Genomic DNA, 24,090 nt, shown 5'->3' on the forward strand with positions numbered 1-24,090 from the left:
CAATAATACTGACAAGATAATGATAATATTAATAGATGGACCAAGTTTTTGTCATTGAGTTTGGATAATCTCAAATAAGGTTTGCTACTGTCAACAGCTTGTCTTCTCCTTATATTTATCTCCTGCCACTGCAAATAAAGGATCTTTCTGATTTATTTTATATGAAAAAAGCAGCAGTTGAATCAAAGTAGAGACTACACAGTGTTTAGCATCCTTTTTTGAATAGCTGTGTAAATGCAATCGTATTCTATGAAGAGAGTGGTCCTGTTCATTTGAACAGGACCGCACAAGCCTCTGAGAGGAAGCAAATGAAAAATTATGTCTGTTGATAAAATTTTGCAATGTGGAAGGGTACTAAGTTTCTGTGCTTTTAGTTCACACATGGATATTAAGAGACCCATTATCAGATTCATTCAAGAATTCAACTATTCTCCAGCCATAAGTTTGAGTCTTGTGTCAGAAGTTCGTGCGTCACTAATAACTTCTTCCATTTGTTTTCAAAGATCGGTATATAATCACAGTGATGCAGTACCCTCAAGGGTAACAAAAGGTACAGCTCTAATTGCATCAGCAATTATGGTGAAGTTTATTCTTAGTGCAGTTTATCCAGAAGTATTATATATAATTAATCTAATTCTGACTGAGGCACATAGGCCTATGTTGATGCTTGCTGTTAAAAAAAATCCTGTTGAACATGAGTTCACCAGAAGCAGACGTTTGGGATCATAACGCCAATGTAGTTGCACTAAGCCAGGTTTGACAAGAGGCCTTGTAACAGCTGTGGTAGCCTACAGTTCAGGCCAGTTTTTTCCAGGAGAGCAGGAAGCCTCCTAGGTTTCCTTGCATACCTCACTACTGGTGTTTTTCTTCCCTTATGTTGTGTCAACATCCAGGACATATGAAGATCTGTGTAATGACTGAAGGCAACAAAACCCCTACTGTGAAGGCAATGTAGTCTTTAAAATTAGTACTTCTTCTCCCCTCCACCAACAATATAAAGCAGAGGGAGATTGTTCTGAACTGTAATTACTGGTCCTGGTTCTTAAGCTCCAAAGCTTGTGTCCATTTGCTGATAAACTACAAGTGCCTTCAGGAGCTTACCCAGAAATCACTCCAGCTCTATTACCAGCAACAAAGTATTGATGTTAACAGGAATGACTAGTCATTCAGTGCTAGCACTGGTCCATCAGATGGATCTCAGGAACATTTCTTGGGCTGACTTATCTGAGCAGCTCAAGCAATCTTGGGAGAGCGCATCTCAGGCTTTTCCCTGCATGGGATCTGATTCTGCGCTGATAGTGTCCAAGCATAAACTGGTCTTCCTACTGCTTCCTGTCTTCCATTCTTGCCAGGAAGGCTTGTGATTACAAGTTGGGTGTAATTTTCTGCCCTCTCTCTGTGACAAATTTCTGTTTCCCTTCTCCCAGCTTTTCCCTGAAAGCTACCCATCAGGGCCAGCTTTCACAATGCTTTGTGAAGTGTGGCTTGACACTTGCTTAATATTCTGTTCTCTGTTCAGACCTTCTGCCTCCCTTCTCCTCTGCCGTTGTTAATTCTCTTTCTCTACTTTATGCAACTGTTGCTGTGCATGCTTTGTGTTTACAGATAATTAATCATGTGCTGCAGAATGCAAAATATAATTAGGAACAAAACAGAGTAATACCTTGTTAATTCACTATCTTGTTGGATAAATGCAATGACAAAATCTCTGCTAATATTCTATGGCAGTATGGCATCTCCAGTAAAAGGCTTCAGTCATGATTATTATGTATTTTTGTATGTATAGCAGACTACTGAGGAAATGTGGACATCCTGCAAAAGTTTAAGAGTTCAGGTAATTTCCATTATACCTCCTTGAACAGATCTTGATTTCAAATTTAAGTGGATACATTCTTTAAAGATCCAAATACAGCATTTTATAATGAGTGCACTTTAATCCTTTTTTCCCCCCCGAAATCTAGTGATTAACTGTTTTTAACTCCTTTACTTAAAACTAATGTAGGCCATTGTTTTTGTGAACAGAAATTTGATAGTCAGTATCACTGATGGAGCGTTTTCGGAACATGAAATTATGACTCTCGGGCGCTATTACAGTGTGAGAGATGAACATGAAATGGACCTCCACTTCCTCCTTGCAATGGCTCAAGAACAACTAAAGAAAAATAGCTTTGAGAATTTTGAACAACTGTCTTCAGTGCTTATATACAACGACCGTGAGAAGTAAGTTTCCCCTGTTTATCATAGGCTGTTATTTGGGGAGCTCTGCTTGTAAACCTACCTACTTTCTGTTTGTTATTGAGCAAATGATATATTGCGGCCAAAGAATATAATTTGTAATGTTAAGCCTCTCTCAGTACTTGACAGTGGACAAGAAAAGGATAGCCTTTTTGTCTCTTTTTCGTTTTGTTTGTGGACTTTTTATTATAGCTCCCTGTACTGAACATTCCGTGACATAATCAGATGTCTCTTCACAGGCAAAACACAGTGTGTTAAATCGAAGAGGAAAAATAGCGATTTAAGAGAAAAAAGAAAGTTTTTTTAGCTGATGACTCATTTGCCCTTTTTGTTCTCTGATGTCACAGATAAAGAATCACAAAGAATCACTAAGGACCTTAACGTGGGGGAGAGAGTCCACCATGTGCACTTCAAGTTCCTCAGCTTTATAGTAGCTAAATTTAATAAAAACTTGTGTTCTTTATCTCTACCCCTATATTCCTCATGTGTTTTCCTATTCACAGCAACATTCACTTGAAGTAAATCTGGAAAATACCTAATGTACACTTCTCCCCCTCTCTTTCTATTTGTGTAGATCTGGAGTGCTGCCCCATGAAATGTGTAGGACTATTTGCAAGTCCTTTAAGTTGCCACTGGCTGATGATGATCTGCAAGCTTTACTGACCATGTAAGTTCTCCTGGTTTGGACTGGGAAAGAACCAATTTTCCTTTCAGTGATTTTTCCTTCCAGCTAAGTTTCTTCTAAGTAACTGCACTTTCTGAAACTGACTAAATGTTTTTCAGACAGTGACCACTTCTAGGATTGGTAACGCTCAAAGTTTATAATTATTACTAAGGTACCAGTAGGAATGGTATGCAGAAAAACTCTTGCTTATACTTATTCCTATAGAAACCATGGTCACTGCTAAGTTTCTTAGAGTCTGCAAGTGAAAGGCCATAAGAGAGTCACACTTGCGGGGAGCAGTGGACAGGAGAGGTGACCCAAAATTGACCAACAAAGTATTCCATCCCATACATGTCATTCTCAGTTTAAAGCTGAGGGATCACAAAGGTCGCCCTCTCTTCTTCTATGGCCGGTATCCAAAGAGGACTCTGTCTGTTTTCTCCTGCCTTCGATCCCAATCTGTGCATTCCCAAATCAAATTCCCATCTGCTGCTGAGTCCAGTCTGGGACTTCCCAGAGCCTGCCCTGCAACACCAGTGGTGACGTGGTCATCATTGGGGGAGCTCGAGTTTGGTTTTGTATATATTTGTATATATTTAATTATTTCCATTATTATACTCTTTTTCATTATTATAGTTTATTAAAACTGTTTTAACTTTCCAACCTGTAAGTCTTTCTCCCTTTTATCTTTTCCTTCTGCCTTCTGGGGGAAGGAAAGCGTTAACAGAGAGCATCTGCCATCCGTTTAATAGCCAGCCCAGCTTTAAACCTTGACATAAGTTAAGAGCAGATAGTATGACCTGCATGTATGGGTGCAAATCAATGCTAAATATCTACCACAGACACAGTTCTTAAGAATCTGCCATTTATATAATATTAATCATTTCGTGAGGCTGATTTTGTCCCTTTATGTATGTTGACTTTCCTATTCATAAAATATTTATAATCAACTAAGGTGCATCCATCTTAGAAACTTCTCTTCATTTTGTCTGGCATCGTAGATCATCTGGGTTTTTCCAGAATTCTATGTAATTAGTCTTATGGGAATCTGCTACTGATACTTATCATTATTGGTGAAATTCACTTTTTTTTTTTGCATTAGTTGTTCCTGTGTATATATAAGGTAAAAATAATAATCTTATGAAAGCACATTATGTGAGTTTTAAGAAACATACCAAGATGAATAAGATGGAATGTCCTTGAGTCAAGTAGACAGCATCATTAGTAAATAAAAGTGGTTTGCTACTCCTGTTAATCTCACCTGAAAGATATTTTATTGTAATTTTTAAAAAGGAAAAGGAGTGTTGGCACGGTTTTGGTATTTTTCCATAGCACATTTAATTGTTTCAAGACAAATTGCTTGGCTGGCTATATTAATGGGAATAGAAGTGAAAAGAACTAGTATTCAGTGAACTTGTATTAAAGGCTAGAGTTCAGAGTAACTTCTGGTGTTTTGAACACTCATGTCATGTTGAGTTTGGTTTTCATGGCCAGGTTTTCTGGTAATAGGTTTAAATGCGTGCTCATTGGTCTCTTCTATCCTTTAAATGGGGGATAGAATTGGGAATTCTATCCCTTAAATGGGGGATTTCCCTTAAGTGGGAAATCCTTAAATGTTTTGTCTGTGCCTTCATACTGTGTAAAAAGTATGAAGGAGCAGATCTTGTCTTCTGTCATGTTTAGATGCTTTCAGGTACATATGCATCTTGATTTCAGGAGGAATTGCAAACTAAACATCTGGACTTATCAAATCATAAAAAGACTCTTGTCAGGCAGAAATGTGGAATCCATTTTAATAAAGCATCTTCATACTGCAAGCACGTCTTCCTACTTAAATCAGTATCAACAAGACTGCTTTAAGAAGCCTAAGGGGCTATTTTTCACAAAGTCCCCCGTTTCCAGACCAAAAACTTTCAGAATAGTTCCCTGCAGTAGCCAGATAGATGACTTTGGCAATTTGTTTGCCGTTCATCACTTCTGACAGTTAGGTTACAAGCATTAGTCATCAGAAGCATGTCTGAATTTTAGCATTAATCTAAAACTCATTTTTTTAGAACTCCCACTAAGCTGCCCAACAGAAAAAGTGTTGGAGGACAATTGACATCCTATACTAGACAAGAGCTTCTCATAGTTTCCACTTCATAGAGGCTGAAATTGAATAGATGCACAGACAAGGGACTAGAGGTTTTCCTTTATGTACTAACTCAATGTTGATGAAAAACAGACAAGCCGGACACATCATAGGCTCCAGAGACATGTTTATTGTTTGTGAATTTATACAAGGAAAGCTTTTGTGAGATGAACCTCTTCTCTCCTGAAGAGTCTCAGTGTAGGCAGTTAGAAGAAAAAGCCCAGTACACTGTAATAAAAATTAGAGATAAGCTTAGAAGACAAGGAGGAGACTAAGGGTTGGATTTCACCCAGCTTTAGGCAGGTACCCATGACAGCTGAATTAGGATTCAGCCACTGTAGGTTCTTTCTGTAGGTGATGGAGAAAGAGAAAGTTATCTCCTCAGCCTGTGTAAGAGCTGGATTTCTAAATTGCCATCCATTTTCCTTTGTTTCTAAAGGGGCTGTGGCCAGCCTGTATAGCAGATTTCTGTATGAGAAAGGTAAATGGTGTGAACCTGGGCCTCAGAAATCAGTGTGAGAAGTACTTCATATGATAGAATAGTATGTGTAATGCCAGTTCCAAGTTACAATATCAGCCACTTAGAAAGATGGCAGTTTATGTGGAGAGTCACTGCACTGTGGATAAGAAGGAAGATTGTCACATTCTTAATAACGTGTGCAGTTGGCACTGCTTGGTGTGTTTATTGTTTCATGAGGGTGCAGAGTCAGGGAAAGATTTTTTTGAAGTCTATTTAATAGGATTTAATTTCCAGTAATCTGGAATTCAAAGAGTAGAGTTGGCTGAATGAGATTTAGGCTTTTCTCTTCCTTTCCTCTTGCTTCTTGTAGTTTTCTTCAAGACTGGAGAACCGTGAAACAGGCAGGTTTATTGTTAATGAAGAACAGTCTCATGCCTGGGGAGTATACAATTCAGTGTGGTCAAAGTTTGTCAACAATATTCTTTCCTTGTTTTTTTTTGGATGAGGAAGCATGTAATTTTGTGTCCATTGGTGTTTCTGAAGAAAGTGGTGGTGGTATTCCTACTGTGTGTATCTGTATTTATGAAGGAAGAAACTGGTACAATAAAGTTGTTGGATTGATTCCCACAAAATCAGTATATAAAGCTAATGCACTAGCTGGACCCTATTCAGCTATATAAAATGATGCTAGACAATGTGATCAGATAATAGTTGAAGACTAAAGCTATATGTTTATTCAGCTTTGCTATCTAAGATCAGGTGGCAAAGACTTTCTGTAGGACTTAATGGTTCTATTTTTCCGTTTTGAAAGGTAATACTCTTAAAGTATTTGTTATTTACATTTGTAAATTATACTGCAATGATCTATCACTTATTAAAAGCACGGGATGGGCCTAGAAGTTGCTGTCTAATTTTGTGGTTACCTCCAGATGACCCAAGACTTTGTTTACTGTACCCAAAACCATTCTGTTTCCACAGTGTTGGGAGAATTAGCACAAAGGCTGAGGTTTCATAAGACCCTTTCAAATTGTCTGTCTAGAGTGAATTTATATTTTTAACTGTGGGATGGTGGAATAGTAGGATTTAGGTACCCAGATGGCTTATTAAAAAGTATTTCCTTTCTCCCTCAGCGTTTTCTCACTTAGTTTTTTAATCACAGGGCAATACAGATTTTTAAACACAATGTATTAAGCTATGCAGATGGTACACAAATGTTTCCGCCAGAAAACTGCAGTAGTCATTATAAGCATTTCTTTAAATTTATGCAGGCATAATGAACAATTATAGTTTGTTTAAGAACTAAATGTTGCTAAAGTGCTTAGGGAATGAATTTAGGGTTTTTTTTTCTGTTATTTTTATTTGCTGCAATGCTAAATGTATGCTAACAAGGACTTTAAAAGATGCAGTCCTTCCCCAGAGGGTATATAAACAACTGGAAAATAGGAAAGAAAAAATTGAGGGAAGAAAGAATGGATGACAAGTTTACAAGTATTACATGTTGATTGTTCCGCATTAGTTTAGTTGTTAAGTGTATGTCCCCATTTTTTATATTGTCTTTTAATTTCTGTGAAAAGTGGCTGTGTAGGTCTTCACCTGTCCACAGTACCAGGGTGAATCTGTTGGACTCTGGAGGGGGGCTTGTGGTTTTGAAAAAGTTAATCCCTACTATCTCAGGTAGCAGTGCCTGATTGCAGGAGGCCTCCTACATGGTCGTCCCAGTTCTTAAGTCACTAATAGGCCAGGTCAGGCCACTCCGGCGTGCTCAGCTTTTCCCTGGTTTGTGGCTGGGTAATCATTTTTTACCTAGTTGCCTGCCTGTAATGTGTTTTTAGGGCTGACCTATTTATTTCAGGAAGCAAACCCTGGTTTTGTGCTACAGCAAGTGTCCTGGTAGCAGGAGCAAGATTGGAAATGGTCACGAGATTGTTCTCCTGCACTCTGTCTTCTGCTTTGCTGCCTGAGACTCCTTATGCCATTTGTGATGAAAAGACTCTCTAGCATTAATATTTGGATCTCCTAAAAGAAATTCTTTCTGTCATTCATTGTGCTGAGGAACTGATAGTTCAATTTATAGTTGTTCAAGACGTGAATAAATGTATACACAAGATGGTAGCCATTACTTAATTCATACTGGTCAGCTGCATAGACTTCTCTGACTGTCAAACAGGCTGCAGAATCCCAACATTTTCTCTAAGGTTAAAGCAGCATGATGCTTCTTCTCTATTATTATCAGATTAACTTCTTAATAAATGTTATTCAAAACTAATGAATTGAAAAAACTCTGCATGTACATTAACTTTTGACATAAATGTTTGGGTTACGGATTTCTTGATGGGAAAGAAAAAATATTTGTAAGTAGCCTTTACTCACCAAAGCATCCTCGGGAATCGTCATAATGTGATTTAACCAGATTTTTCACATATCTGGAGTTTAATTATGAATATGTTTTTTGAAGCAGAAATGTGCATTATTTCTGTAGTGTCAGAGAAAAAAAAAGCTCTGCAAACTATGATAGGCATGGGGGAGTGACTTTCATAGTCTAAAATAACACGCATTGGTGAAGTAATAGGGCAAAACTGAAGAAAAGCATGGTTTCAAGAGACCTTTGTTGCATCTTCTTGATAAGACAAACCTAATTTCCTTTCCTGAAGAGCACTGTCAGTTTCAGTCATATTAACTCCAGCCACTGAAATATATGACATCTTTGTCCTAATAATGCACAAATCGATAACATCTCAGTCCATCTGGATGCTCTGTGCCAAATTGCAAGTGTGTGCTTTTAGTAGATTGATACAATAAGTCACAGCAGGAAAGAGATCTAAAGAGTAGATTTTTTTTTCTTTCTCCATAATTCTAGAGTAATATTTCAAGCTGCTTTCTGTAGCTATTTAAATATAGGATTTAGGAATCCCATTTCCTCTGCCCATGTAAAAATCTTTGGTTATAGTTAACTTTATGCCCATGTCATCTCAGTTTGCTAGTGCTGTCACATCAAAGGACTCTTCTTGTTAATGTTTGTTGAAAGTAGAAGCAATGCTTTCCTTGACTTCATTGCCTCAACATAAAGTCTGAGTACTTACACGCCTTCACATGTTCTTTATTTAAAAATCCTGCTTTTACCGCTCTGCATCTTGGCAGTAGACTTAATCTTTTGCCTTTTCACAATGAGCAAAAGATAAATGCATATATAGTAAAAGAAAAAAAAAGAATTGTCATGGTAGTTCTGAGATTCAAAATCTGTGTGCCATAGTTTTTTTCCAAGAGGTATAAGCTTTTTCATTGTCTTGTTACTTCTAATGCAAAACTCCTTTCTTTTCCCAATTGCCACCTGCAAAAAACCTGAAAAAACAAGAAACCCCAGAAATGGGAATGATAATTTTCTTGTATATTGGATATATTCTCCCACAGTAAGGCTTTATGAAAATGTTAACTTGCATGTGAGCTATTACAAAGAAGCAAGCTATCTTAGGAGGGTTTCTCATGGCAATGTCTCAGGCTCCTCTTTAACACCAGTAACAGTAGCATTCTTTTCTGACTTTGCTTTCATCTTCAGCATAAATCACTGTACTTAACATTCCAGTTTATCGCTAGCATCTCTGTTTATGGCTCTCACTATATTTTATTATTATCTCTCCTGCTGACTATTAAATGAAAGGTATGGGGGGAGGAGAAGGAGAGGATGAGTTGCAGTTTATTGGAGTTTATTTTTGTCACTAGATTTATTTCTCCTCTTCTCCAATATTGTTTTTCCCAGTTTGTTCTGTAAGTTCTCCCTTAAAGTACCTTCATGCTTAATTTTTACCAGAACCCTCTGCAGTGATTGAAGGGTTTTGAGGCCCATGTTTTGTGCAGTGCTATTTCTTTAAGAACAAGATAAAACGATTCTCTAAAATACTTGTTTCCTGGAGATAATCTTGCTCCTGTGCGGTAATATTCGTCTCACCAGATTACAGGGCAGAATTGTTTAACCTGATGTTTCCCACCAAAGAATAGTTATTGAGTCTTGCGAGTTGTATATGTCTTTCCACGGACCCCACTGAAGCACAGACGCTTCCAGCGTGTGCTTATATTCCTAAACAGGATCCCTTTTATATGTAGGTAGTGTTAGGTGAGACAGATGTCATTCACAGAAGCTGCTAGTACAGTATTTATAGCAGAGCAGTTAAACTGTTCATTTCAAGAATGATTTGCATGGTAGCTTCAGCTTGCAGATATCTTTCAAGCATTTGACTAGTCCCACTGAAATAACAGTGGTTCCCAAGTGCCTTAATCACCTAAGTGTTTTGCTGAATTGAGGACTTTTTTTCTGAAGCTGCTTCATCCAAATCAATGGCAGAAGGATGATGTGGCTTACAAATCTGCAACATGGGGTTTATTAGTGCAGGGTAATAATTTTAGAAATTTGAGGGAGGGAGATAGTGTGTTCCACACGTGCCTGTAGACCTTAGCTGGCAGCATATATACCTTCATGCAGTTAGGGACTCTCATAACTGACACAAATATATACTTATTCCATAGAAATAAAGAACAATGCCATAAAACAACTACCAAATGACAAGGGTTGTGATTTTTAAATCTGGCTATTATTTGATAGGTTAGAGAGCTGTGTGTTTGTCAGTTGTAAATTGATCCCAAGGTGTATGCAAACAGCATTTTTGAAGGATTGCTTATTTTCAGGAAATGACTGTAGAAGCCATATCAAGCAGGTCAGTTGTGTTATAGCACAGGTCTCTCATTTCATTCTACCTATCAAGCTATCGTTATATCTATCAAGCTGGTGAAGGGTCTAGAGCACAAGACTCATGAGGAGCAGATGAAGGAACTGGGGTTGTTTAGTCTGGAGAAAAGGAGGCTCAGGAGAGACCTTATCGCTCTCTGCAACTACCTGAAAGGAGGATGTAACAAGGTGGGAGTTGGTCTTTACTCCCGGGTAACAAGCAACAGGATAAGAGGAAATGGCCTCAAGTTGTGCCAGGGGAGGTTTAGATTGGATATTAGGAAAAATTTCTTCACTGAAAGTGTTATCAAGCATCAGAACAGGCTGCCCAGGGAAGTGGTTGAGTCACCATCCCTGGAGGTATTTAAAAGACGTGTAGATGTGGTGCTTAGAGACATGGTTTAGTGGGACTTGGCAGTGTGATGTTTACATTTGGACTCAGTGATCTTAAAGGTCTTTTCCAACCTAAATGATTCTATGATTCTGTTTCTTTTCTACGCAAAGGAATCATACAGTGATCATCCCAACTCTATGTTTGTCACCAGTTATGAGATTCCAGTGTTGGAAAAGGTTGGGCAATGCTTCAAAAGTAAAATGAAATAAGTTGAAATGTAATAAACCTTAAAGAAGTCAAATTCTACTATGAAAGACAATAATAAGTTGTAAGTATATGGAATACAGTGTATGATATAGAAGTCCTGACAGTTTGGTAGTACTCAGTTTTTCTGTACTCCTGCCAGTGTTTGGTAATAAAGGAGTAAAAAATTATTATCCAAAAGGTAATGTATTAGTATGCTGTAGATAACACGATACAACTTTGTTAAAAATTTCCTTTAACCTTGAGTCATCTTATGGATATTCTGCTTAGGTTTGAAGATGACCATAAGCAAGTGGAATATAAAAAGTTTGTGGATGGGCTGAACTGGAGAGAGAATCAAATCCCTGCTTTCCAGACGATAAAGGTTCCTCTCAAGGTAAAACCAGTGTATCTGAGCAAAGGAACAGTACAGTAGGTCGATATAATTTGTCCAACTTAACATGAGTGCTTTATCCAATGGAGACCTCAACAGTTTTCATCTTTGCATATTTGTGCCTGTTTTCGTCAAGTAATTAATTTTTTCTGGGAGGTTTAGAATGAAGCAGAGAAGTCAAATAGGGATGAGGAGCCCTGTAACACCCCTGTGCCTAATAGGTGTCACATGTCTGTGACATTTTTCTAGAAGAAAAAAAATAAGAGAAGGGGAAACAGGTGTATTTGTCTATGAACAACGGGCGTGAATGGTGCTCCACCCACAAATATCATTGTCGCATGTCAAATGATCTGTTCGCTTGGTGAGATAGTCAGGGAATACTTTACACTCCACTGACACTGCAGAAAATATTTATGTATTTTTTATAACTCCATAGAAACGTATACGTAATAAACCACATCACTGGTAGGCATATAGCAAGAGCAGTATTGATGGATCAACTTTGTATATGTCCAGCAGCCTGCTACTTAGGGTAAATAAAAATATGGTATCAACAAACTGCAGAGATTAATCTGATCTTGCCATTTTGTGCTGAATGAAAAATTATAAAATAGATCGTGTGTAAGGCAATTATGCTGATTTTTGAAAACTTCATAACAGATAAATCCAAAGCCCTTCTGTCAACACATAGTTTTACTATTCTGGCCTAGCCAATGTGTTGCTATGCTTGTACAGAAAGTGTTTGATTTTATTCAGACTGTTTAGAAACAGCATTCCTTTAAATTCAAGTTCAACAGTGACATAGTTTAAACCAATACCCCTCAAGTACCATGCTATTAACCTGACTCTTCTCTCTTATTTGGCTTACCAGCTCTTTCTTCTGTAGCATCTCCAACTGTCGGTGATGTCTAACGAGGGCCCAGTGCTGCTGGTTTGCTCTGCTTTCCATGGTGGTTTATTTTTCACTTTGTCTTTGAGAAGAAGTTTTCCATCTTGTACAGATAAAATCAAAGCCCTTCCACGTGTTTTATTCAGCAGTCCTGCAGTTCAAAGTGTGCATTAGGTTTTGTTCAGTGGGTAGTCTTTGTTTTTACAGTAGAATTCTGTGCTTAAGTTATAACTCAATATTTAAACAGTGACTGCTCTCAGGAGATTGTGTCAGGATAAGGGGTCTCATAAGCCTCAGTACCACAGAAACAAAAAGAAGGTCAGAGGCTGTGCCCAGAGGATTTTTGCCTTAAAGATGGTGCTAAGCTCTGTACCAAAAAGCAAGGGTCAGAGAAGCAGAGGCAGATACACTTGCTGTTGAATGTGTTTGACCATTTTTTCCCCCACACAGCTACATGGCTTATCTAGCCATTGAGCATGACCTGATTTCTGTCAGGTGAGGGAAAGAGATGGCTCCTACGGGGTGAAGGTGGGGTGCAAGTGGCAGTGGAACCAAGAGGCAGCCTTCACAAGTTGATGAGGTTTTGTTTGGGTGTGAAGAAGACATTATCTTTGCTTGGAGGACAGCCAGTGGATGGTCTTTCCAGGAGTGGCTGACGCCTAAGAGCCCCAGTTGAGAATGTTACATGGAGTTATGGGAGGAGGGTTACAGTTGGAATCAAAAAGGAAGAAAGAGCATCAATAGAAATTATAATCAGTCATCATCATACTGGGATCATCAGTTCCTTATCAGCTCCAAAGCCTTGCTGTAACTGTCATACTGACATATAGCACTGTTTTTAATGAACTGTGCCCAAACTGGTGCCAGTATAGTTTATTCAGTTTCATTAACTTTATTATTTTGTTAGTTAGCTGCAATACTTAGCCTGTCTTTGGTACAGTACAAGAATATTTTAAGGAAGAAATGAGTATGAAATGGAAAAAATCAGAGAATGGAAGGGATTTAAATCTTGTTCAACTTTAGAATCCAATTGTCTTTCTATTCATGACTTAACATAAATTAACAGCAATATTTTGGGGCTACAGTACCTGTATTTGACAGGCAGAATTCAGCAACAGAGTTGTGCAAGTTTAGCTGACTTTTTTCTTCTTTCTGTCTCATTATTCTGCGTGATTTTTGGTGTTGAGACATAGACTTACAAGACTTTCAAGTATAAGCATCTTAATGAAGAAAATATAGCGTTGTTTCATTTGAAAATATGTGCAAAAGGGCTAATGACAAAATATTTTAATAAAATATTCTGCAAGATTGATAAAAATGTGCATGTAGTAATATTTTAAGAGGATGTGCCATATAAAGGTCCACTTTTTCACAGATTTGTGAAATGAAGCAGCTCATTCAATCTTATGTTGACCAGCTTTTAGTTATTCTTGTTTTCAATATTGTATTCTAAGATATTCTCTGGGTTACTAATTTCAGAATGAAGATGACTGGAGCAGACAACCACCATCCCTTCGTGTGAAAGGAATCAAATACTTACCTCTTCTGGATGATCTGTTTGTCAAGGAAGAATAATCTGATCTGTGCAAGGCACTGCTTTTGGATTAGTGTTTCAGCTCCAAAGCTTACTCAGACAGATACTGAAAACATTCCTTGTAAAACAGAAAAATCAGATATAGGTTTTATTGCATTTAATTTCTTTTTCCAACATAGATCTATACTTTGTGTGGTTTTGTAACTCCTTCTAAATCAACAGTACTCTCTCATACAAGCATAATTAAAACTGTATCCTCTAATCTTTCTGTCTTGTTATACGGAGAATTTACAAGTATTGAGAAATCATTGAGTCAAACAGGGCAAAATCTGACTGACCCTGCTTTGTTCTGCAAACAAAGGAGGTTGTTGGATGACCTCTTAAAATATTAGGTCGGACTATATTAGCACAATAAGGTAATTTCACTCGAATTTCCTCTCTTGCTCTTTAGCTTCTCTCTGTTTTTGCTATATCCCTGTGGTGATGCTTAAGTACTATTTGTGTCAAAGTTTGTTATTTTATGGAGGAAATACTAGCAAGGTTTTATCACAGTATAAAGTTGCTCTGGTATCAGAGATAATTATAGCCTCCCAATGTAGAAGTAAATATTTTGCAGGCACGGCACGGAAGCTATCAGTTCTTGCTTTTTGTTTTAAATGTGACTCAGATTAGTAGCCACCCAAGTTTACTTGGGTGAGACATGTATGAAGAGAAGGTGTTTCGGTACAATTTTAGTGTGCAGCTTTCTTGCAGTAGCACTGTACTTGCCCTTTCAAAATTAATTGATGCCTTTTTCTTTGCTCAAAATTGTGATGACTAAATGGAGTTCCTGTTAGCATTTTTGTATCTTTTTAAGCTTATATCAGCTCAAAGCTGTGATTAGATCTGAATTTATGGCAGGCTTTTGTGAGGGAAGTAATTACCCCAGTTTAAAGAATGGAAGAGCTGAGGTGAAGGGAGGAGCTGACTTATCCACAGCGGTTCCACAGGGGAAGGGGAAGAGGTGTGCGCCAGCACACCTCTGCCAGTGGCTGGGAAGCTCACACATTCAGTAGACTGAGAACCCCATGCTTTCTGTAATATGAAATTACAGTTCGAGGAGGAAGTGTTTGATTTAGGAGGATGAGAATTCAACGTATCTAAATCCCCAAACTGAGGGAAAGACAATAGTTCAAAGAATAACTTAATTCAGTAAATCTGTATCTTTTTGGAAACTCGGAGATCCCTCTTAGAATTATTATTCCATTTAGAAATACCTTGCTGCATTTTGCATGATAGTGTAAATGAAGTTTTTAATTGTATGTCTTTTCTTTACCCCCCCAGCTCCTTAGAAGAAATTATTTTCCCTCCATATAGCAAAATATGAAGCTTTTGGCAGCTTTTTACCTTTTTTGTCAGAAAAAAAGGACTTGAAGCAAGGCATAATTATGTGTGTTACTGCTATTTAGGAAGAAGTTCGCAGTAAAATGGGTAAGTGATAGTCTGTGTCCAGAGGGTCAAAAGGAAAACTGTGAAAACTTGTTAAAGTGCTCCAAGTTGTACACAAGACCATGTACCGCTTTTTGATCCAAAAGAGGCAAATGGTTTCTTACATGACAAGAAAAATCTCTGACCATGGGGATAGTGTCAGGAGCCAAAACAATAACAACTTGCGTTTTAAGCCAGTTTGATGAAAGCTGAAGATTTTTAAAACATGCCACCAAGACTGAGCTTAACACTTTAAATGAATGCAGTTGCCCTTGTAATGTTTAATGTTTTAATTAATTTTTAATGTTCCCCAAACTTCAGAAGGGTATGTTTCAGTGGTGGAAATCTTGTACAGCCAAGGGTTTCCAAGAAAGATTGACTCTGAACATTTAGAACTTCCCAAGTAGCTCTTAGAGATGGGAAATTCACTTTAGTTTGTTTTTCTTTATGTGTATAGGACAAAAAGGAGCCTCTTTTCAGCAAAAAAAAAAATTAGTAGAAGAAATATAATTTCTTATAGTTCCATGTGTAACCCTGTGTATAGGTCTGGTCTGGTCTGGTCATGGTCAAGAAAGCTGACTGCAAACTGGAACCAGTGCAGAGAACTAGACAGGTAACCAAGAGAATGGAGATGAGAAAGGAGACTAAAGGAGCTTGGCTTGTTTAGCAAAATAAAATGAAGTCTCAGAATATGACTGCTCTCTGTAAATACATTATGTCCAGGTGAGGAAAATAATCTGTTTCAGTTAAGAACATTGGTAGTCTAAGAACAAATCGGTATAATTTGCCACGAATAAATTTAAACTGTACAACAAAAGGTGGTTTCTCACTTCTAAAACAGTGAGGGTCTCAAACAGTCTTCAAGACTAAAGTACTTGGTTAGTTTTAAGATTGAGATGGGTCATCTGATGACAGTAATTTTAGGAAGTTTATTAATAACCTACTGAATTATTATTCTCACTTCTCTTTCTCCTCTTTTCCCATGCATCTTGCATAACCCTGATGAGCACAAAAGGATCTCCTAGGAGCAGGGCAGACAGGGCCTGAAAAATATTTTCAGTGCTTGTCACTGTGCTCACAGTGTGTCATGTGCTGTGGTCTGAAGTGTTATAAACACTTTTCACCAGGTTTTCTTTTTTGCAAACAGCAGTGTTTCCAGAAGGGAAAGCCCTAGCCAATGAGCAGGCCAATAATACTCTTTGTATAATGTGACTTACAGCATATGCTGCCCAGAATATTTCAGCCTCTCCTCTAATCCTGCCACCAGCTTCTTCTCTCTTTTCACATTGCTGATGAGGGGCCTGAAAGAAGACAATACCACAAGATTATGTTTCAAGATGGCAGGAGGCCACAGCTTTAAAGCATGCATCGCATAAAGGGGAAGGCAGCCCTCACAGTTGCCATTAATCTCAGCTCTTGATCTCTGTAGGGGAGCCAAAGATATCTTCTTTCCACAAGTATCTGTGCTGTCCACGGCAGGAGCGAAGAGATTCACATTACAGTACCGGCTCCCCATCTCGCTGCTGGGGTCTGCTGCGTGTTCAGTGTTAATTTTTATTTCCTCAACTTGGCATTTGAAAATAAGAGGCTTCAAGTTCTCTAGAATAGCTGCGGCTGCAAGCAAATGGCAGGCTGCAAACGGCGAAGAGGAGCAGTCCTCGTGTCCAGGTGGTGCGCTGGTTAGCTCACGGCCTTGCCTCGGCTTCTGCTCCTGTCCAGTTCAGAGTGCCTGCCCTGGTCACCAGCAGATGGGCCCCCTCAGACATGGTAGCTACAAGTGGCCATAGACAATCTGTGGACAAAATTGAAGTTCCTCACCAGACAATATTTTCCTGTGTCCTGTCCATCATACAGGCATCTACTGTATTTTTCTAGACAGAGCCATTTGTACCAACATCAGACAGATGTTCATCTACATAAATGAAAAGATGTTGATGTCCTCCTTCTGCACTTGTCCCTCATGTGCTGATGTGAGTTGATCTTACTTCATTGCAGGAAAGCTCTTCGCAGAAAAAGTCTGGGCTCAGTTGACTCTCTCTCTGTCTTGTCCTTTTAGCCAAGGAGACATTTCTTCCTCCCAAAGGCAAACTTTCTGTGGGAAAACTGCAGGGGTCCTAATTCCACAATAAGCAAAATATTGGATGTTTTCAGTCACTTGACAACATTCAGACAACAGCAGTCCATATATCACTAATAGGAATTCACTGGTCTGTTGCTTGCTGGACCCTTCTCTGTGTTCCCATGGTTTGAGACATGGAACTAATCATTAGAAGAATTTTCCAGTTTTTAACATCGTGTAGTCATAAGTAGGTTATTCAGTGACACGGAGGAAAACATTAGTTCTTTAAGCAATAATGTCCTGTACCCTCAGTAACTTATCCGTTGCATATTCACTCGCAGCATTTTTTCCTCTTTGAGGTGGCTTAGCCGGCAAGCCCCCCTACAATAAAAAAGACAAAATGGCAGAATGTTTGTGAAGAAGTTGCAATATCAGGAGGAAAAGATATCACAATCTGAAGTCAGTCAGATTTTTAACATTATTTTTAGGTTTTAGAGGGCAGTATAGATAACATTTTTGAGAGAAAACTATCTTGAAAGAAGACTTTTTTAAGGTACTGTTTGCTCTGAATTAATATCTCGTTGTTTGTTTAGGGTGGTGACTCAGACCCAGTCGGAAGCAGCACTCATGTTTTAGGCAATGGTCAGACAAGCCAGATAGGACTGTGGGGGAAATCTGTGTCCCTTCTGGTTTCCAATGTAAAGTTTAAAACCAGTGAGGGAGCATAACTAAGACGAGGAAGGAAGTTAATATATATTAAGGTCATAGATTGATTATATAAACTATTTCTCTGCACAGTTGGGCATTTCTGAATCACCTGGAAGTTTCTTCTGGTATGTATTACACACAAATAAACTAGCTATCCTCATCTGCCCTTCACCCTAGCCATCTGTCCTCTTTGCTCTCCTCTTTCATCAGGCTAGTTTTGTATTAAGAACTATGAACAAAGAGAATTAGAGGAGCTGATGCACAAACTTCTCCAAAATCTGATGCAGATCCCTGGCAAGCAGCATGATGGGATGATCTGTCACAGCAAAAATTCATTGTATCACCTAACAGTACTTGAGAGAGCTCACACTTTCAAAGGCAAATCTGTCAGAAGAATGGCATTACCTTGAAAGACAGGAGGAAGACTTTTTGCAGAGCTGCTGTGGCATAGGTGGGACACAGCCTCCTCTAAATTAGCATAAGGTTTATGGATGAGACTTATGTCCCTTGCCTTCAGATGTCTACAGTGCAGATGTTTGCACCTTCACTAGCTCTCTGGATCCCTTACTTGCCAGTGGAAGGGCGATGGATATCTCTAGGGAGTGACTAGCCTACAGGAATATCTACAGGAGTCATGATATCTGTACACTGGCCCTCCCTCTGCACTGGCTGTGAAGGGATTTAAAACAGCGAACCAAATGTAGATGTTTGCATTACTGTCAAGCAAGATGAGTCTCACCCTTGGGGTCCATCAGCATTGCTAGAGGAGCACTGAGGTCAAGCATGGTGACTGCTTGGCTGCTCCTTACCCTTGCTGCAGGTTGTGGCATCACTGCAGTGAGCATGGTATGTGTATGAAGGGCTGAGCTTCAGGCAGCTGTGGCTAGTCTGGGTTGAGGAAAGCATGAGTCCATGCTACATACTGACTGTGCATGTGATCCCTCTCATGGGGTATTCTGGAGCTTAGGCTGAGTGGAGACTCAGGGTCATGCTTAGCAGGAGGACCTGACTCCTCAATGAGCTTGACTCAGGCTCTGGCCAGCGGGTCTTGGTCAAATTTCACTCCAGCTAGGTAGGCAGGAAAACCTGAGTTGACTTAAATGGGACTAAGATTTCTCTTGTTAAAGGTCTCTGAGAATCTAATTTAGCAAAGTATTTAAGCGTATGCATAAGGCTATCTCTTTTGCACAAAGCCAGTCGAGTATGTGCAGAAGGCTTGCTAAAATCCATCAAATGAGGCACTGGTGGAAATGCTTTCCTGGCAAAGAGGAATTCTTAATTTGAGGCATTTAGGAATTAAACCATTGTAATAAAACCCCCCACGATACAAGAAGGTAGCAGTGAAAGGAGGTAATATAGAATTGTCTGGACATGTTTATACAGGCTATATATTGTGTGGTGTTATTGTAGTTCTGCAATATAAGCTAGCAATTAGCAATTAAATTCCCATTATGGTATCATGTTGGTAACTGAGATAAACTGTAAGTGTGTAACTGTTTTAAACCTTTCTTTTAACTAACCCAAATACTGTACTACTTACATAATTTACAGATAATATACCCATTAGTAGAGTTTACAACTCAATAAACAGCTCCCACAAGTTCATAAAAGCCAAAACCGTAAACACCAGGACTATTAATGCAATAGAAATTCTGTGCCTCCCTTTTTTCTTGGTGGTCTAGATAGAGCAAAGGGAAATACTATCTCAGAAAAAAAACATTTATTCTGGCTATATAAATATAAATTAATTGTCTTAAAACCCATCTGGAAATTTCTTCTCCTCCCCATGTCCCAGGTGGTCTGAAAACAGTGATGCATTCTGCTTTTGTCTGCAGGCAAGAGCAAGAGTTCCCATTTGAAATTGTTTACATGAAAGGATTGCGTGTAAAAGTGCTGGTGGTATCCTCACCCCGCCTCTCCCTTCTGGAGAAATGGGAACAAAATTTTCTATAGAGCTGGATTTCACTGTACTTTTCTACTATTATTATTGGTTTTTGGAAGGAAAAGCCTCATAGAAGTGCCTGGACTTCACAGTTTTTGAACCCCTCTGCTGCTGGCACTTTTTCCTCATTTTGACAGCTAAATGAATTTTAAGGAAGAGCATCTGCTTGCCTGGAGGTTAATGCAAGCAGAGCTTTTGTAGCTCAAGCCTCTTTCCATTTGGAGCTGAGGGAAGTGATTAATTAAGCCATTTGCAACAAAAAATGAATGATTTCCTTTGTCCAAAAGAGCTTTGTTTTGCAGTATGGTAGGGCGCCATTCTGCTTAGCAAATTGTTGTGCAATGAATCACCTGTATCTGGTCACTGCTGCTGAAGGACATTTCTTCCTGAGCTGTTAAAATCATATTAGAATCATAGAATTGTTTTGGTTGGAAAGGACTTTAAGATCATCAAGTCCAACCGTTAACCTAGCACTGCCAAGTCCACCCTGTGGACTTGACCAACCATATCCCTAAGCACCACATCTACTCGTCTTTTAAATACCTCCAGGGATGGTGACTCAACCACTTCCCTGAGCAGCCTGTTCTGATGCTTGATAACCCTTCCAGTGAAGAAATTTTTCCCAATATCCAATCTAAACCTCCCCTGCTGCAACTTGAGGCCATTTCCTCTTATCTTATCACTTGTTACCCGGGAGAAAAGACCAACTCCCACCTTGTTACAACCTCCTTTCAGGTAGTTGTAGAGAGCGATAAGGTCTCCCCTTTTCTCCAAACTAAACAACCCCAGTTCCCTCAGCCACTTCTCATAAGACTTGTGCTCTAGACCCTTCACCAGCTTCATTGCCCTTCTTTGGACTCGTTCTACCACCTTGATGTCTTTCTTGTAGTGAGGGGCTCAAAACTGAACACAGTATTTGAGGTGCGACCTCACCAGTGCCGAGTACAGGGGGAGAATCACTTCCCTAGTCCTGCTGGCCACACTATTTCTGATACAAGCCAGGATCCTGTTGGCCTTCTTGGCCACCTGGGCACACTGCTGGCTCATATTCAGCTGGCTGTCGACCAACACCCCCAGATCCTTTTCTGCCGGGCAGCTTTCCAGCCACTCTTCCCCAAGCCTGCAGCGTTGCATGGGGTTGTTGTGACCCAAGTGCAGGACCTGACACTTAGCCTTGTTGAACCTCATACAGCTGGCCTTGGCCCATCGATTCAGCCTGTCCAGATCTCTGGAGAGCCTTCCTACCCTCAAGCAGATCAACACTCCCACCCAACTTGGTGTCATCTGCAAACTTGCTGAGGGTGCTCTCGATCCCCTCATCCAAATCATTGATAAAGATATTAAAGAGAACTGGAATATTGTTTGAGTTCATCAAAATGCGTGAAGTTTTTGTCGTCGCTAGCTGGCTGGGTTCACATGGATATGAAAAGCTGGAGGTACGCAAGAGAGCAACTGCTCTTGCTCTGCCTCTCCCAGTAGGTAACCAATCCTGGGATGAAACACAGGATTTTCATGTGTTTTGCTGTTGCATCATGTCTTCTGTTTTTGCCACTTTTGTGTGAAAGTTTGTTTCCAGAGTAAGCATCTCAAGTGGCTGTTGGGATTCCTCTCTATCACTTCACCACTGCTGGATTCCCGACCTTTACACCTACAAGGGAGTTTGGCCTTTAGGACCCCAGGAAAGCTCATTTTCACAAAAGGCAGAAACTCAAACATTTTGTTCTGCAGAAGTGTGGTGAGTAGTGAGCAAATATGTTCTCTCTTGGGCTTCATGCCATTTGCATTTCACTGGTCTTCCCAGTTTATCCTGAAGTTTTAAGTTTGCATAACAATGGTATCAAACAGGGAAGAACTCCCTTGGGAACCCACCTGCCCACTCACTCTCGCGCCACACGTAACGCTGGCTCGGTAAAGTTTTGTGGCCTCACAGCAGGTTCAGAGATGCCCCTTTTGATTCCCTGTTGGCAACCACATCATGAAGTCAACCCAAGACCTGAAGCAAGTAAAATATTCAAATTAGAAAGACTCGGTATCTTAATGAAGCAAAATTCCTTTTAGGAGGCAAACAATCATGAAGGACCTGAACCATCACTGCTGAGGTCCCGACAGTTCACCATTGATTTCTGCAGGAATGGGGTTTGGCTTTATTTTATGGGAAAGGCAGTTGCTTTGCTGCTTTCCTACCCTTGCACACAAAATCCTCAACTCATCTCAGGGTAGTCCACGTGCTTCAGCTGCAGCAGCCAGGTCCTAGGACCGGGTCAGATCCTGGCAGATCCCAGCTCAAAATGCAGTATTGCAGGTATGCAGGTATGGAGGTCTGTGATGGATGCACTCGACTCCTTAACCAAACTAGCGGTAGTTTGGTACAGGCTCCAAAGGAGATAAAGGCCTGAGTCGTAGCCAGGCCAAGAACTTCTCTAGTTCCCATCTTTCTCTGAAAACCCACGAAGAAGCAGAGCGACACAGTGAGCATCGATGCATATGAGCTTGGAACACTGATCATGCAATTAACACGTGAATAGTGGGTGGCTTTTCCAAGACTCATTTATGAAGGAACAAAGGAAGTTGTGGGTACAAGGAGTCTCATGCATACCTTTTCCATCATGTGTAATTTGACTACAAGCCAACCACTTTATTCCATAAATACAACAGCCTAAGTAAGCCTTCTCTGAGCTCTCCCTGCTAAGCAGCCAGTCTGCATGGTGGTGATTTCCCCTTGAGCTGGGATGCCTCTCAAGATTGCTCCTCGAGTCAGAGAGACCTTTCACCAACAGCAGATCTTTAGTAAGCGACCGATATCATGCATAACCTTGTATTATGGTAACTTTGATTGTGTCTTGGTACCTTTGATTTTGTCTTGGTAACTTTGACTCTGCTTTGGTAGTTTTGAATCATTGTTCAAATGATTGCGCAGCACAGTAATAGAGTGAACCTTGCCATCGAACTTTGTTAAGTTGCACTTTTACAACATCATATTTCAATAAAACCAGTTTTGCTGAGACCTTTGTCAGTGGTTCTTCAAGCAATCTAAATTGCCCATTTGCAACAGGGTTGCACCACCTCCTCTGTGGCTGCAGCATTAGCGGCTCTGGCTCCCGGCACCTGGTGGGACAGAGAGCCAGGAGAAGCCATGCTCTGGCTCCTAGCAAGACAAGAGGCTGGATCAAAGCCTTGTGCAGACAGGAAAGATGAATGGTGACTTCAGTGCCAGCTCCAGCCTGTGAGTAGGGAGGTTTTGCAAGTAATCCTAGCAAGGCTGCACAGGACTGGGAAAAGGAGTAATTCCTGGCTACGAGCTAATGTTCCATGTAAGTATTTGATGAGCAGGACAGTATCTGAGTTTCTGCATCACAGAAAAATGTCTATAATACTGTCTGCCTGATCTACTTCATCTCTATCATCCTGTGTCAACGGAGGGGATTGATGGAGTAACAGAGAAATTTTCATAAGAAACTCTCATACGAAGAGAATTAATGACATTTTTTTACCCTGAAGTACAACTTAACCTAAGTATGTGAGTGGGCTGTTACTTAAATTATAAAGAAGAAAACTGGACTTCTCAGGGTTTGACTCCATTGTATGTAGTTATGAAATGCTTCAAAGCCTCCTAAGAGGTTCCTGGTCATTTAGAGGGAGCGGGATTGGGCCCTTCTCTCAGGTTAGAAACTCATTGTTTGAAGTCTGCGGGCAACTGTGGGTCTCGTGGATTGCCCAGGTCTCTGTGTGTAGCTCAGGAGGCAAGGGGGGGTGTTTTCCCAAAGCAGCCCCAGAAATTGCAGGATTGCCTCCTCCGCTAAGGAGAGGTGGTGGAGTTGCTCTTTATGTGAGTGAGCAGCTAGAATGTATTGAGTTCTGTCCAGAGGCGGATCAGGAGCAAGTTGAGAGTTTGTGGGTGCGAATCAAGGGGCAGGCTGGCAGGGGTGATACTGTTGTGGGTGTCTATTACAGGCCACCAGATCAGGATGAGGATGGTGATGAGGCCTTCTACAGGCAGCTGAGAGCAGTCTCGCAATTACAGGGCCTGGTTGTTGTGGGGGATTTCAACTACCCTGATATTTGCTGGGAGGCCTACTCAGCCAGCCATCCCCAGTCCAGGAGGTTCCTCCAGTGCGTTGATGATAACTTTCTGATGCAAATGGTGGATGAGCCAACTAGGAGAGGAGCGCTGCTGGATCTTATCCTCACTAACAAGGAGGGTCTGGTTGAAGAGGTGAAGGTTGAGGGCAGCCTTGGTTGTAGTGACCATGAGATGGTAGAGTTCAGGATCTCATGTGGCAGGAACAGAATAGCTAGCAGAATCACAACCCTGA

At 40.1% G+C, this 24,090-nt stretch overlaps 1 protein-coding gene across 3 annotated transcripts in view; it reads left to right on the top strand.

Annotated features, from left to right (window-relative positions):
- Window positions 1-22,713, top strand: part of EFHC2 (EF-hand domain containing 2) — a 70,956-nt gene extending 48,243 nt beyond the window's left edge. For 2 of the 3 annotated variants that reach the window (XM_068425218.1, XM_068425219.1), the window contains exons 12-15: window positions 2,023-2,220; window positions 2,810-2,902; window positions 11,076-11,181; window positions 13,547-22,713. In XM_068425218.1, coding sequence (XP_068281319.1) covers window positions 2,023-2,220; window positions 2,810-2,902; window positions 11,076-11,181; window positions 13,547-13,642 — 493 coding nt within the window. In that variant the 3' untranslated portion in view covers window positions 13,643-22,713. The remainder of the gene's footprint in view (window positions 1-2,022; window positions 2,221-2,809; window positions 2,903-11,075; window positions 11,182-13,546) is intronic. The other variant, XR_011050312.1, reaches the window with a different exon arrangement.
- Window positions 22,714-24,090: the final 1,377 nt, after the last annotated feature.

The sequence above is a fragment of the Nyctibius grandis genome, chromosome 2 (genome assembly GCF_013368605.1).
Source record: "Nyctibius grandis isolate bNycGra1 chromosome 2, bNycGra1.pri, whole genome shotgun sequence".
Taxonomy (NCBI): domain Eukaryota; kingdom Metazoa; phylum Chordata; class Aves; order Nyctibiiformes; family Nyctibiidae; genus Nyctibius; species Nyctibius grandis.